General features: G+C 41.3%; 1 protein-coding gene across 1 annotated transcript in view; it reads left to right on the forward strand.

Moving 5' to 3' along the window:
• AFG3L2 (AFG3 like matrix AAA peptidase subunit 2) overlaps window positions 1-15,099 on the forward strand; it is a 102,003-nt gene that overhangs the window by 71,360 nt on the left and 15,544 nt on the right. Inside the window, exon 16 of the mRNA XM_042782410.1 lies at window positions 725-925. Within this exon, the coding sequence (XP_042638344.1) occupies window positions 725-925 (201 nt within the window). The remainder of the gene's footprint in view (window positions 1-724; window positions 926-15,099) is intronic.

Raw genomic sequence — 15,099 nt, forward strand, 5'->3', positions numbered from 1 at the left:
GTTGTCCTCACTTGTCAATTGATGTCTCTGGTTCCCTGTTTACAATCTTACAAGCTCATTTTACTTTGGATATGTCCATAGCTGTGGTTTTTGGGTTATGTCATCTTGTGTATTAATGGTCAGTTGTTATTTGCTATTTTTGGTTCTGTGTTCAAAGGACTTCCTTTTATCTGGAAATCTCCTATTTTCACCATCATAGTTGAGGGGCAGTTTTGCCAGGTATATAATTCTTGGTTGAAACTTTTTCTCTTTCAGGAGTTTATATATACCATCCCATTGCCTTCTTGCTTGTATGGTTTCTGCTGAGAAATCAGAGCTTATTCTTACTGGTTATCCTTTATATGTAACTTTTCATTTTTCCCGTGCTGCTTTCAGGATTCTGTCTTTGTCTTTGGTTTTGATGAGTTTGATGATGATATATCTTCATTATTTTCTTTTGGAGTCTATGCTGTTAGTGCCAACATTGAATAATTCCAATTACATTTTATAAAAAGTAAGTTCAAACACTAAGGTTAAGTTGTTTTAAGAGAAACATTCCTCTTAGACCATCACTTCACTACTGCTAGATTTTATCTAACTAAAGCTGGTGAATTGCCCAGCTGTTGTGGCAAGGTGAATCTACTAATAAACTGATTCAGAGAGTTTTTCTATAGACAATGAAAACATTTTAAATGAATCTACATTTGGTAGTGAAATCTTCATTTTGTATGTTTTCTATTACCAGGTATCCATCATCCCACGTGGCAAAGGATTAGGTTATGCTCAGTATTTACCAAAAGAACAATACCTATATACTAAAGAGCAGCTCATGGATAGGATGTGTATGACTTTAGGTGGACGAGTGTCAGAAGAAATCTTCTTTGGGAGAATTACAACTGGTGCTCAAGATGATTTGAGAAAAGTAACTCAGAGTGCTTATGCCCAAGTAAGTATATAAAATATTGCTTCTTCCTCATTTTCTCACAATTGCATGAAAAATGGGCTTTTTTTTTTTTTTTAAACTTTTCATTGTTATTTGAGTGAAAGCTTACAGAGCAGATTTGTTTTCCATTCAGCAGTTCATACACATTTTGTGTTGTGACAGTGACTGCAATTCCCACAGTATAACAGCTTTTTTCCCAGTTCTTCTCTGTGGTTACCTTTTCCCAGTGTGTCCTTCTTTCCTATGCATTTTGCCTTCTGACCTTTCTCCCTATGCAAATGCTGCCCTTCTGATTTCCCATGGTTGATTGTTCTAAGTAGTGCAGTCTTAGCCTGGTGTAATTGTTTACCTCATAGGCCTATTGTTTGCTGATGATTAAGCCATGGGAGTAAGTTTAATTCCAGGCCTGAAGGTTGATTAAGGGTGCCTCAGTGGTTCCACCAGGCTCCCTTGGGCGATCAGTATACCTGTTTTTTTTTTTTTTTTTTTTATCATTTTGAGTTTTGTTCCCTTTTTTCTCCCACTCTAAGATATCCAATTTTAATCCCTTTCTGAATGGTTGGCAGTGGTAGACAGGCACCAACTAGTTCTTCTGATCTCAGAGTCATGTAGGCTAAGGTCCCCATGCTCCCTAGTCCCTTCCACTAATTGTTTCCATGTGTCTTTGACTTTCTTCAGTCTTGTTTACTGCAGATGAGGAGAGACCAATAGTTTTTATCTTAAATCGCTGTTTGCAAGCTTTTAAGACCCTAGTCGATCCTTACGAAAGTAGGACGTAAAACCATGTTTTACAATTATATTATGCCAGTGGACCTTGATGTCCCCCATGACCATGGTCCTGAGCCCACAGGCCCAGCAACTCACTCCATCAAGGTGTTTGTGGCTAAGAAGTTATCATAACTTTGCCCCTGTTCATTCTATTATATATGTGGACATTTAAATAGTACATACAAATACATGTATAGAAATATCTACCAAACCTATATATGTTCATGGCCATAGTCCTGTTCCATCTACTCATACCTGATCATCTTGCCTGTCTATGTACATATCCACCCATAGACGTTTGTTGTTATTGATAATGCATTATTGTATATAAAATAGTATTTACCTTCATTGTTAATACTTCAAGTGCATCTCTCTGTATCTTCCTTTTCCTTAGTGATATTGTGCTTGCCACCCACTTTTGGTAGCGTAGTGCCTAAGGCACTTGACTGCTAACCAGAAGGCTGGTGGTTCAAACCCACCAGCCACTCCTCAGAAGGAAGGTTGGGCAATCTACTTCCATAGTGATACTGCCTTGGAAACCCAAGGAGGGGTTGCTATGAGTCGGGGGTAACTTGACGGCACATAACAACAACAACCCACTTTTGGTATAATGCCTTTCCCTTCACCCAAATCAATATGTGTCTCTTTCCTTGCTAGCAATTTTCCTACCCTTCCTCTCCTATCCCTAATAACCAACAAAGAAAGTTTCCTTCCATGTGTAAACCTTTCCTTGATTTTTTATAATAGTGGACTCATTCAATATTTGCCCTTCTGTGATTTACTTATTTCATTAAGCATAATGCCCTCCAAGTTCATCTATGTTATTAGGTGTTTTGTGGATTATTCATTTTTCTTTAATATGGCATACATAGTATTCCATTGTGTGTTTGTACTGTAGTTTGGTTATTCCGTCACTGATTGATAGGAACTTAGGTTGTTTCCATCTCTATCCTATTGTGAATATCCTGCAGTGAACATGGATATACATATACCTGTTTGTGTCCTGGCTCTAAAGTCTTTAGGATGCATACCTAGTAGTGGGATTGCTGGATCAAATGTTACTTCTAGTTCCAACTTTTTTTTTTTTTTTAATTGCCTTTAATTATGTTGAAGAATTTCTCATCTGTTCCTATTTTTTTTCAGTGTTTTTATCAGGAATAGGTTTTAGATTTTATCAAATGCCTTTTGTGCATTGATTAATATGATCATATGGTTCTTTTCCTTTGTCTTATTTATGTTGTGGATTACATTATTGTTTTCTTAATGTTGAATCCTTGCATACCTGGTATTATTTTTTTTTCATATGTTGTTAGAGTCTGTTGGATATGATTTTGTTAAGAATGTTTGCTTCTATGTTTGTAAGAGATACTTGTCTATAATTTTATTTTTTAGTTTGCTATTAGGGTTAGTCTTGGTTCATAAAATGAATTCAGGAGTATTCCCTCCTTTTCTGTATTTTGGAATTGTTTGAGTAGAATTGATGTTAGAGCTCTTTTCTGAATGTTTGGTAGTGAAGCCATCTGGGCCAGGACTTTTTTTTTTCTTTCTTTCTTTTATAACCTATTCATTTTCTTCTTTTATTATGGGTCTGTTCAGATTTGCTAACTTAGTCTATGTTAGTTTAAGTAAGTAGTATGTTTCTAGAAATCTGTCTGTTTCTTCTAGGTTTTCAAAGTTTTTGGAGTACAGCTCTTCATAGTATTCTGATATTTCAGTTGATTTCTGTTGTGACGTCACCCATTTCATTTCTTGTTTGTGTCTTTTGCATCTTCTCTTTCTTTCCTGTGTTAAATTTGTCAGTAGTTTGTTGATTTTATTAATCTTTTCAAGGAACCAACTTTAGTCTTGTTTGTTGCAAATTTACTTTTTGAAGCTTGTAATGTGCTGCAGGAGCTCTGGTGGTGTAGTGCCTAAGGCATTTGACCACTAACCAGAAGGCTGGCGGTTGAAACCCACCAGCCACTCCTTGGAAGAAAGATGGGGCAATCTACTTCCATAGTGATAGTGCCTCAGAAACCCAAGGAGGGATCACTGTGAGTCAAAATCAACTCGACAGCATATTACAACAACAACTGTGTGCTCCAGTCCGAGTTGTTATTATTACACAATTATGATGATGTTTCCAATCAAATGGTTTTGTCTGCAGGGACAAGCACATGCTGTTTTCATTGCTTCTAGTGTTTTTATAGTAACAAATTTTGTGAAGAAGCACACAGCATCAGAATTGGAGGAAGAGCCACTAACAACCTGTGATATGCAGATGACACAGCCTTGCTTGCTGAAAGTGAAGATGACTTAAAGCACTTACTGATGAAAAGGCCTTCAGTATGGATTACACCTCAACATAAAGAAAATGAAAATCTTGACAACTGAAACAATAAGCAACATCATGATAAATAAAGGTAAGATTGAAGTTGTCAGGAATTTCATATTACTCGGATCCACAGTCAACACCTATGGAAGCAATAGTCGGGAAATTGGACATTGTATTGCACTGGGCAAATCTTCAAAAAGCTCTTTGAAATATTAAGCAGAGATGTGACTTTAAAGACTAAGGTGCACCTGAACCAAGCCATGGTACTTTCCGTTGCTTCATATGCATGTAAAAACTGGACAATGAGTAAGGAAGACTGAAGAAGAATTGATGCCTTTGAATTGTGGTGTTGGTGAAAAATACCATGGACTGACAGAAGAATGAACAAATCTGTCCTGGAAGAAGTGCTGCCTGAATGCTCCTTGGAAGTGAGAATGGCCAGACTTCACCTCACCTACTTGGGTCATGTTGTCAGAAAGGACCATTCCCTGGAAAATGATATCATGGTTCGTGAAGTAGAGGGTTAGTGAAGAAGGGGAAGACCCTCAATGAGATGGATTGATACAGTGGCTACAGTGATGCATGCAAGCAAAGCAAAAATTGTGAAGATGGTACAAGGCTGAGTATTGTTTTGTTCTGTTGTACATAGGGTCCCTATGAGTTAGAGTTGACTCAGTGGCACCTAACAGCAACAATTTTGTCAGATATTCCGGTGTTTTAGCTACAGTGTTGTGGTAATTAGTACTTATGAACCTATATAAATAACTTTTTTTGAGCATGAAATAGTAACTAAAGGGAAAACTGTAAATAAATAAACCAAACCTACTGCCATTGAGTCAGTTCTTACTCATAGTGACCTCCATTGGGTTTCCAGAGCTATTAATCTTTATGGAAGCAGATCGCCCTGTCTTTCTTCTGCAGAGTGGCTGGTGGGTTCAAACCATTGATCTTTTGGTTAGCAGCCAAATGCCTTAACCATTACACCACCCAAACCAAACGCACTGCCGTCAAGTTGGATGCAACTCATAGGGACCCCTCCTTGGGTTTCTGAGGTGGTATCACTATGGAAGTACATTGACCAACCTTCCTTCCAAGAAGTGGAGCTCCTTAATTAAAGGAAGAGAAGGAGAAAAATTCAAAAAGTTTTCAGGTCAGTTACTGTAATTCAGTGTACAAAGATTTTATGAAACAATTTTATTGGTTATATTAATTTAATCTAAGAAATACTACATTTATGCAGTTTACAACTATATCACATATTATTCCATGATTAAAATAGATAATAAACATTACTGAGGATTCTGTATAGTCTGATATGAAAGGAGGTCTAGAGCGATGGGTAGTTTGACATAATGAGTTACTGTACTGGGAGATACCAGCCCTAGTAATGCCACTGATATTTTATTTTGAGGGTTAGGACAAGAAATTCATAGGAGCTCTGGTAGCGTAGTACCTAAGGCACTTTGCTGCTAACCAGAAGGCTGGCTATTCAAACCCACCAGCCACTCCTCGGAAGGAAGATTGGGCAGTCTACTTCCATAGTGATACTGCCTCAGAAACCCAAGGAGGGGTCGCTATGAGTCAGGTCCGACTTGACGGCACATGATAACAACAACAGGACAAGAAATATTGAGAAGCATTTCCTGTGGTATCTGAATGGTAGCACTTGCCAGTGAGTGCATGATCCCTGTGCAATACTGCTTATGTGTGATTTAACGTGTCTGTGTGTGATAACATGGGCCCTATGAAGCAGGGGATCAGAAAACAGAAGCTCCTCTGGCCTCTAGTGTTATTAGTCACGTTTAGTGTAGTGAATTACTAGAATGTAACTAGATTTTTTTTTTTAATTTGATCTTTTTGCTCAATTATACATATAAGCCATTAGTTTCCAAATAAAATAAGGAAATCCAATTAAATTTGCATTTCAGGTAAGTGACGAATAATTTTTAGTACAGATGTATCCCATGCAATATTTAGGACATACTTATATTTAAACACTACTCATTGTTTATCTGGAGTGCAAATTTAATCAGGTGTCCTATATACATTTTTTTTTTTTGCAGAGCAGATTCATTTTATATTTAAAATTCTGTACACATTTTATTTTATGACACTGATTACAATCCCCACAATGTAACAGTTCTCCTCCCACTTCCTCCCTGTGGTCACCCTGTCCCTGTGTCCTTCCTGCCTATGCATTCCTGCCTCCCTATCTTTATCCCTGTGCCAATGCTGCCCTTCTGATCTCCCATGGTGAATTGTTCTGAGGAGTGCATCTTCTTGCTGTAGTTCAGCTCCCAGGCCTGTCTGTTGTTGAGCTGAAAGTTAGCCATGGGAGTGAGTACAATTCAAGGCCCAAAAGGTGATAACTAGAAGGCAAAGTCTCAGGGGTTTCACCAGTCTCTATGTGACCATTAATTCTGGTCTTTTTTTTTTTAATTTTGTTCCACGTTTTTCTCCCATTCTATCTAGCGTCTACTCCCAACTTTTTGAAGAAGTGCCACACCATTTTCCATAGTGGTTGTACCATTTTATATTCCCTCCAGCAGTATATAAGAGTGTCAGTCTCTCTATTACCCTGCCAGCAATTTTTGTTTTCTGTCTTGTTGAACTTCACTATTTATAATTGCTGCAGTAAGATGATATCAAATTGTTTTGGTTTGCATCTCTTTAATGGCTAATTATCGTGAGCATTTCTTCATATGTTTGTTGGGCACCAGAATATCTTCTTGGGTGAAGTGTCAGTTCATGTCCTCTGCCCATTTTTTAAATGGATTGTTTGTCTTTTTGATGTTGAGATGTTGAATTTTTCTATAAATTTTAGAGATAAATCGCTTGTTGGATATGTCATTGCCAAATATGTTTTCCCAATCTATAGGTCTCTTTTTACTCTTTTGGAAAAGTCTTATGATGCATATAAGAATTTAATTTTTAGAAGGTTCTAGTCATCTCATTTATCTTCTGCTACTTATATATTTTGTTGTTGTTGTGTGCCGTCGAGTCAGCCCTGACTCATAGCGACCCCTCCTTGGGTTTCCGAGGCATTATCACTACGGAAGTAGGATTGCCCAACCTTCCTTTCGAGGAGCTCTGGTAGCATAGTGGCTAAAGCACTTGTCTGCTAACCAGAAGGCTGGCAGTTCAAACCCACCAGCCACTCCTCGGAAGGAAGGTTGGGCAATCCTACTTCCGTAGTGATAATGCCTCGGAGACCCAAGGAGGGGTCGCTATGAGTCGGGGCCGACTCGACGGCACATAACAACAACAACAACAACAACTTATATATTTTGGGTTATACTTGATAGTCTATTTATGCCATAAATCAGGGCTCTTAAATTTGCCCCTATTTTTTCTTTGATGAACTTTATAAATTTAGATTGTGCGTTTAAGGGTTTTAATCCATTTTGAGTTCTTTTTTGTGTATGGTATGAAATATGGATCTTGTTTGATTTTTCTGCAAATGGATATCTAGTTTTGCCAGCACCATTTGTTAAAGAGGCTCTTTGCCATTTAATGGGTTTTGGCCATTTGTCCAATATCAGCTATCAATAGCTGGATGGATCTATTTCTAGATTTTCTTCTTCAGTAGTGATTTGCTTATTTGAGGTCTCTTTCCTTTGCATATAATGTTAGTGATTGTTTTTTTTTGTGTCCTTGAATACTGATGAAATTTGGATCGGTATTGCATTGATTCTGTAGATTACTTTGGGTTGTTATTGTTGTTATGTGCTCTCAAGTCAGACCTGACTCATAGCAACCCCGTCCTTGCGTTTTCCAGGCAATATCACTATGGAAGTAGATTGCCCAATCTTCCTTCCGAGGAGTGGCTGGTGGGTTTGAACTGCCAGCCTTCTGATTAGCAGTCAAGTGCCTTATGCACTGTGCTACCAGAACTCCTTGACTTTGGGTAGTACTGACATTTCCCAATGTTCAGTCTTCCTATCTATGAGCATGGTATGGTCTTATACTTATGTAGGTCTCTGATACTCTTAGTAGTGTTTTATAGTTTTCGTGGTGTATGTCTTTTGTCTCCCTGTAAGACTGATTCCTAAGTATTTTATCTTTTTGGTAGCTTTTGTAAATGGTAGTGTTTTCCTTGTTAAAAATCTATTTGTTGGTATAGAGGAATCAAAATTATTTTTCTATGTTGATCTTACATCGTGTCACTTTGCTGAATCTTTCAATTAGTTCCAATAGTTTTCTTGCTGAGTCTCTGCGTTTTTCTATGTATAGGAACTTATCATGTGCAAAGGGAGAGTTTTTCTTCTTCTTCGCCAATTTGAATGCAAATTTATTTATTTCCCTTTCTTGCCTTCCAATAATTTTGGATTTCCAATAATTTTGAATGGAAGTGGTGATAGAGAGCATCCTTGTCTAGTTCCCATTGCAAGGGGAATAATTTCATTCTGTCTCCATTGAGAATAATGTTTGCTGTTGTTTTTTGCATATAAGCCCTTTATTATGCTGTGGAATTTCCCTCTATTCCTGTTTTGCTGAGAATTTTTATCAAGAACAGGTGTTAGATTTTATCAAATCCCTTTTCTTCATTTTCTTCATTGATTGATAATGATTGTTACCAGAGCTGCCGAGAGAAACGCCAACATCGAGCAGGATGATGCAAAGGAAGGACTTTATTGTACCGGTACAGTGGATTCATATCTGGAGACTGACCCCGAACAAAGACCACATAAGGTTTATATGGGGCTCTTCTTCTGGGGTCTTTGGGATAAAAAGGTGGTTGGTTATTTTCAAGGACACAAGCCAGCAGTGTTACAGAAGCAGAAAAAAACTCAGGCAGGGAAGAAACAGGGAGATGGGAGGGGGTATAGGTTGGCTGGAATGCATAGATAAGAAGAATATCAAGGAGGGCTAGTCCGGGAGGAAGGAAGGGGGAGTATGGGGAGAGGGATTTTTCACTCTCTTAAGTTTTGTTGGGATGAAGCTGGGTCCATCCTGCCTCATTATTCCCCCCTTTGAGACTCCTTCATATTGTTTAAAAATGTCAAGGTGTCTCACTTTCCTCCTGGATCATATGTTCCAGATTCTAACCCAGTGGTTTGTTTCTTTATCATCATAGGCATCGATTGTACGTGTCAGCTCCTGATACCCCTGCAGATATAGTATTTTCCTTTCAAATGCTTGAGATGCTAGATTGGTTACTAGAGTCTGAATCCCTTGTACAAGTAAGGGTACCAAATACAGAAGAACTACAATTACAATTATTAAAGGTCCCAGGAGGGGTACCAGCCAGGTTGTCCAGGAGGATAAATTGCTCCAAATTCCCCAATCCATGAGTTCAGATTTTCTTTTGTTAATTCTTTCCTTTAGTTCCTTAACTTTATTACTGATGACACCAGACTGATTTATATAATAGCAACATTCCTCCCCATCAGTCATTTTCTGTGTTCAGCAGACAACTTTATTACACATGGAACTACATGAGCTTTGACAGGGAGAGTAACAGCCTAGTAGTGTGAGTGTAGTAGTCCAGAATTTGCGGTCACCTTGGGTACACATAGTGAGTGTACGCCCTCGATAACAAGAAGAGTGTAGAAATGTCAGGAACCCATTGTGCCTACACTGGCTGGGACATTGCCGGCCGGAGGCTAACTGCAACTGAGTAATGGCGATAATGAAAATCAGAGTAAGCATTCTACATTCAGTAACAGTCCTATGATTAGAATAAAGGTTAGGCTTACGCTAATTCTCTGGGAGAAGGTCCATTGAACCGGAGCTGCCGCTGTGAGCCCAACAGCCAATACTAGGACCAAGGGACCAATCAAAAACAGAAGTGCAGGTGAGCAGGAATTATTTATAGCTAATTGTACCATTGGTGATCCTTAAGTTTCGGCCATGCATAGACTAGTCAGCTTCTGGGGGTGACTGGAGCAGGGCACCACAGGTCTTTAGTTCTCATGTCATACAGTCACTTTCAGTGGGTTCTGGGGATGGTTTTCAGTTTGTTAAAAATTGCTAGAATCCTTGGATATGGCTCTTTTAATCCTGGAGTGGTGAATCCATGGAGTGATACCTTTAACCTTAACTGCTGTGGGGGTAGTTAAAATGACAGTAAGTGGTCCCTTTCACTTGGGCTTGAGGGGGGTTAAGTTCCCATCCTTCACCCACACCCGATCCCTGGGTTGGAATGGTTGTACCAGGGAGAAAAGGCTTATAGGGAGCCTTTCTGTCACGCATTTAGATATCTGTGTTGACACTATACCCAGTGCTTTTAATTGATTGTTAACTTGTTTCTCCCCTTTCTTTGGGTGTTCCAGGTATGGAACGAAGGAGAGGTGAGGGGCTGGCAAAAAGGATTTCATATGGGGAATATCTTGTAGTTTTCTGTGGGGAACACCTGATTTTCAGTAGCACCATAGGAAGGGCTTGTGGCCAGGTTAAGTGTGCTTTTTGGCAGAGTTTACTGAGTCCAGTCTTTATAGTCCTGTCCATGCATTATACTTAGCCTGAGCTCTGAGACCTATAAGCAGTATGTAGTTTCCAATTTATGCCCAAAGCCCGAGCTGTCTCCTGCACCACTTCTGCTATGAATGCTGGCCCATTATCTGAACCTTTGTACAAGGGAAATATCCATATCTCGGGAAGATCTCCCATAACAGGGCCTGTGATGTTTCCCTGGCCTTCTCCAACTGAGTTGGAAAGGTTTCCACCCATCCAGAATAGGTGTACACCATTACCAGGAGATAATGGTAGCCTCCACTCTTAGGTAGTTCAGTGAAATCTACCATCAGATTCTTAAAAGGTGCGGTTCCTACAGACTGGATGCCAGGAGGTAGTGAAGGACCTTGCTGAGGATTGTTTTTGCAAGAAGTTATACATTGCTGGTTGATTGCTTTTGCAAGTGTTGTAAGCCATGGAATGTAGAAATACTTTCCCAACAGTTGTTCCATGGCCTCCTGGCCTGAATGAGTAACTGAGTGGAAGTTGTTGATCAGAGAGGGGGCCAGTAGTACAGGAATCACTATCCTACCATCAGGCAGGCACTGCCAGCCAGTCTTGTCTTGTTTGGCCATTTCTTGCTGTAACCACTGCTTTTCTTCTTGTGAATATGTTGGTTGTACTTCTGGCATCCAAGGGAGGAGTGGTGCGGCTTTTCTGGTTTCCAGTGGCTCCCTGGCTGCCCTTTTTGTTTCTTGGTCAGCTTTTTTTTATCTCCTTAGGTTTCTTGGGTATTTTCCCTCTGATGTCCCTTGCAGTATATTACTGCCACCTGAAGGGGCTCCCACACTGCTTCCAGGAAATCGAGGATCTCAGCTTGGTGCATTGCTTTCCCTCCTGAATTCAGCAACCCTCTTTCTTTATATATTGCCCCATGCACCTGCAGTGTCAAAAAGGCATATTTCAAATCCCTATACACACTGGCTCTCTTTCCCTTGCTCCTTCTTAGGGTGCTTATTAAGACTATTTATTCTGCTTTCTGGGCTGATGTTCTCCTGGGGAGTGGTCCTGCTTCTATGACTTCCTCTAAGGTGACCACCACATAGCTGGTGCGACACACCCCCTCTGAGTCTATAACAACACTTCCATTTGTAAATAGTTCCATCTCTGGAATGAGGAGTGGTTGGTCCCTCAGATCTGGACAGCTGGAATATGTATTTTCCGGGACTTCAATACAATCATGCTCTGGGGGTCCATCACCAACAGGTAGTAGTGTGGCTGGATTAAGTGTTTTTACTGCTTCTGGTACTATTCAGGGGTTCTCACACAACAGGCCCTGGTATTTTGTGAGCTTGGAGTTGGTCAGCTAATGATGTCTTTTTGTATTCATTAATACCACCACTGAGTGGGAGACATGGACTGTTAAATTCTGTCCAGAGTGAGCTTGTTAGCTTCTTGTACTAAGAGAGCAGTGGTAGCCAGCACCTGCAAACATGGAGGCCATCCATTTGCTACTCCATCTAACTGTTTAGACAAGTATGCAACAGGTCTGGGCCAGGACCCTATGGTCTATACTAGAACTCCCACCGCTGTTTTCTTTTTCTCTATTACATACAGGATGAAAGGCTTAGAAATGTCAGGTAGTCCCAGGGCAGAAGCAGTCTGGAGTTTTGTTTTTAATTGTTGGAAAGCTGCTTGTTGCTCGGGTCCCCACTGCAATGGGCTGAGTGAAGTGAGTGGGGTAGTCCATCAGCAGCTGGGGTTCCCGACTCTTGAGTTAGCAACTGGGGTCAAAAGATGTTGGGGTATATGGGCTGAGGTGAGGTGGCCCTGGGCTGGTCCCAGCCCGAGTTTTTGGGTCCGGGTGAATAGTGGAATTGGGCAGGAGTGGGGATGGTGTTTGCGGCTGGAGGGTTTTCAGTGAAGGGCACACTGAGAGATAAGGAGGGGGTACTGGCTTTTCCAGCACCTCCTGAAGAATAGGAGGGCACAAGGGTTCAGGCAAAGCAGAAGACGGTGTGCTGTTTTCCTTTTCCCCCTTTTTATAGTGGCTTTTGGAAACCATCATCCGACTAACTGGCCCCCAAAGCCATGGGGGTGGAGTTGTGATCAACTGGAGCCAGGTGTCTATGTAGGGGAATTGATCTGGGTGGCCGGGGTCCCCAGTCACCACCATCCAGACTCTCATCACAGTTCTTTTGTCTAGTATTCCCTCTGATGGTCACTCAGCCTGGAAAGTCAGCTATTCTAGCTCACAAAGAGTTCTGACTCTCCCTGCCTGCATCTTTACTCCATAATCTTATGCACCAAATCCCTTCTTAAAATTCTTTAGCGTGATCTAGAGTGGGGTTCCTTCTTGACTCTGAGCCCATCCCATAACAGTGCAACACAATCTCCAGTTACTTCGCTGAACCCGTTTTCCTGTTCCTCTCCTGAGGATTTTCAGGCACCTCTTAGCTTTGGTAAGTCAGTATAAGCCCCTGACCTGGAGGTCATGCTGAGCTATCAGCGGACCCATCACCCTGAGCTGTATGAGAATTGCCACCAGTTAGGAGAGCGGCTCTGCACTTGCTCCCAGCTTCCTGATTCCTTAGGTTCTCAGTTAGCCAGACATACTCACTCACAAATGCATCAGAACATACACAAATCCAAAAATCCTGTACTGCCTGTGGGCTACTGTGGTTTCTTGCCACCTCTATCTGGGCGATATTCGGACAGTGCCCAGGAGCTGATCAGACTCCCCTTCTGCCTTCTGGCAGACTTGACTACCTTTGGGGCCCCAAAACCTACTGCAGTTCAGATGTCTGGAGGGTGGCCGTTCCTTCTCCTGCTTGGTCTCCAAAGCTGGGCACAGCTGGACCGGCTCTCCTCCTGATGCAGGCGACATACATGGTGTCAAATATCACACCGGTGCGCTCAGCAGGTTCTTCTCCTCAGATCAAGGGCCGGCCCAGGCTGCCGGCTTCCTGGGGTCAGCAATAGCTATGTCACCAATCCCTCGAGTGGCAGGGAGGCAGAAACCGAGGTTGTTTCCCCGCCAATGCACCAGAAATGTTACCAGAGCCGCCGAGAGAAACGCCAACATTGAGCAGGATGATGCAAAGGAAGGACTTTATTGTACCGGTACTTGGGCTCAGTGGATTCGTAGCCAGAGACTGACCCCCAAACAAAAGCCACATAAGGTTTTTATGGGGCTCTTCTTCCAGGGTCTTTGGGATAAAAGGATGGTTGGTTATTTTCAAGGACACAAGCCAGCAGTGTTACAGAAGCAGAAAAAAACTCAGGCAGGGAAGAAACAGGGAGATGGAAGGGGGGTATAGGGTGGCTGGAATTAATAGATAAGAAGGATATTAAGGACGGCTGGTCCGGGAGGAAGGAAGGGGGAAGTATGGGGAGAGAGATTTTTCACTCTTAAGTTTTGTTGGGACAAAGCTGGGTCCATCTTGCCTCATCCTGCCTCATGATCATGTTGTTCTTTTCCTTAATTTTATTTATGTGGATTATGTTGATTGTTTTTCTAATGTTGAACCATCCTTGGATATTTTATATGAATCCTACTTGGTTAGGGTGTGCTATTTTTTAGGTAGAATATTGGATTCTATTGGCTAGGATTTTGTTGAAATTTTTGCATCTACTTCCATAGTGATATATACCGCCTTGGAAACCCAAGGAGGGGTCACTATGAGTTGGGTCTGACTCAACGGCACGTAACAACAACAACATCCAAAAGGAATACTGGTCTGTAACTTTCCTTTTTAGTGGCCTAGGTTTTGTATCAAGGTTATGATTGCTTTTTAAAAGGAATTTGGGAGTATTCCATCCTTTTCTATGTTCTGGAATAGTTTGAGTAGGATAGGTGTCAGCTCTTCTCTGAATTTTCAGTAGAGTTGTCCAGTGAAGCTGTCTGGACCAGGACTTTTTTGTTTTTTTTTTTAAGTTTCATTGTGATTAGGGTGATTACAGAGCAAATTCATTTCCATACAGCAGCTCATGTACCTTTTGTCTCATGACATTGACTTCAATTTCCCACAGTGCAACAGCTCCCCTCCCACTTCTTCCCCATAGTTACCTCTTCCTTATGTCCTTTCCTCCATGCACTCCTGCCCCTGAGCTATCTCCCTGTGCATACACAGCCCTCTCTATTCTCCCATGATTGATCTTTCCAAGGATTGTGTCTCCCTAATGTAAATGTTGGGAGCTCTGGTAGCATAGTGCCTAAGGCACTTGACTGCTAACCAGAAGGCTGGCAGTTCAAACCCATTAGCCACTCCTCAGAAGGAAGATTGGGCAATCTACTTCCGTAGTGATACTGCCTCGGAAACCCAAGGAGGGGTTGCGATGAGTCGGGTCTGACTCCATGGCACATAACATCAAATGTAAATGTTCAGCTCATATGCCTGTCTTTTGTTTGGCTGGAAGCCACAGGAGTAGGTTCAATTCCAGGCCTGAAGGGCAGCTAGGGGCCATAGTCCCAGGGATTCCATCAGGCTCTATTAAACCAGCAAACCTGATCCTTTTTTTTTTTTTTTAATGATTTTGAGTTTTGTTCCTCATTGTTCTACTACTCTATCCAAGATCTCCTACATAGATCCCCCTCCAGGTGGTTGACAGTGGTAGCTGGGTACCATCTAGTTCTTCTGGTCTCATAGTCGTATAGGCTAAGGATCGCATGGTGTACCAGTCATTTGGCCTAATTGTT

This window comes from Orycteropus afer, unplaced genomic scaffold, assembly GCF_000298275.1.
Source record: "Orycteropus afer afer isolate SDZICR_OR568_19922 unplaced genomic scaffold, OryAfe1.0 scaffold00307, whole genome shotgun sequence".
Lineage (NCBI taxonomy): Eukaryota > Metazoa > Chordata > Mammalia > Tubulidentata > Orycteropodidae > Orycteropus > Orycteropus afer.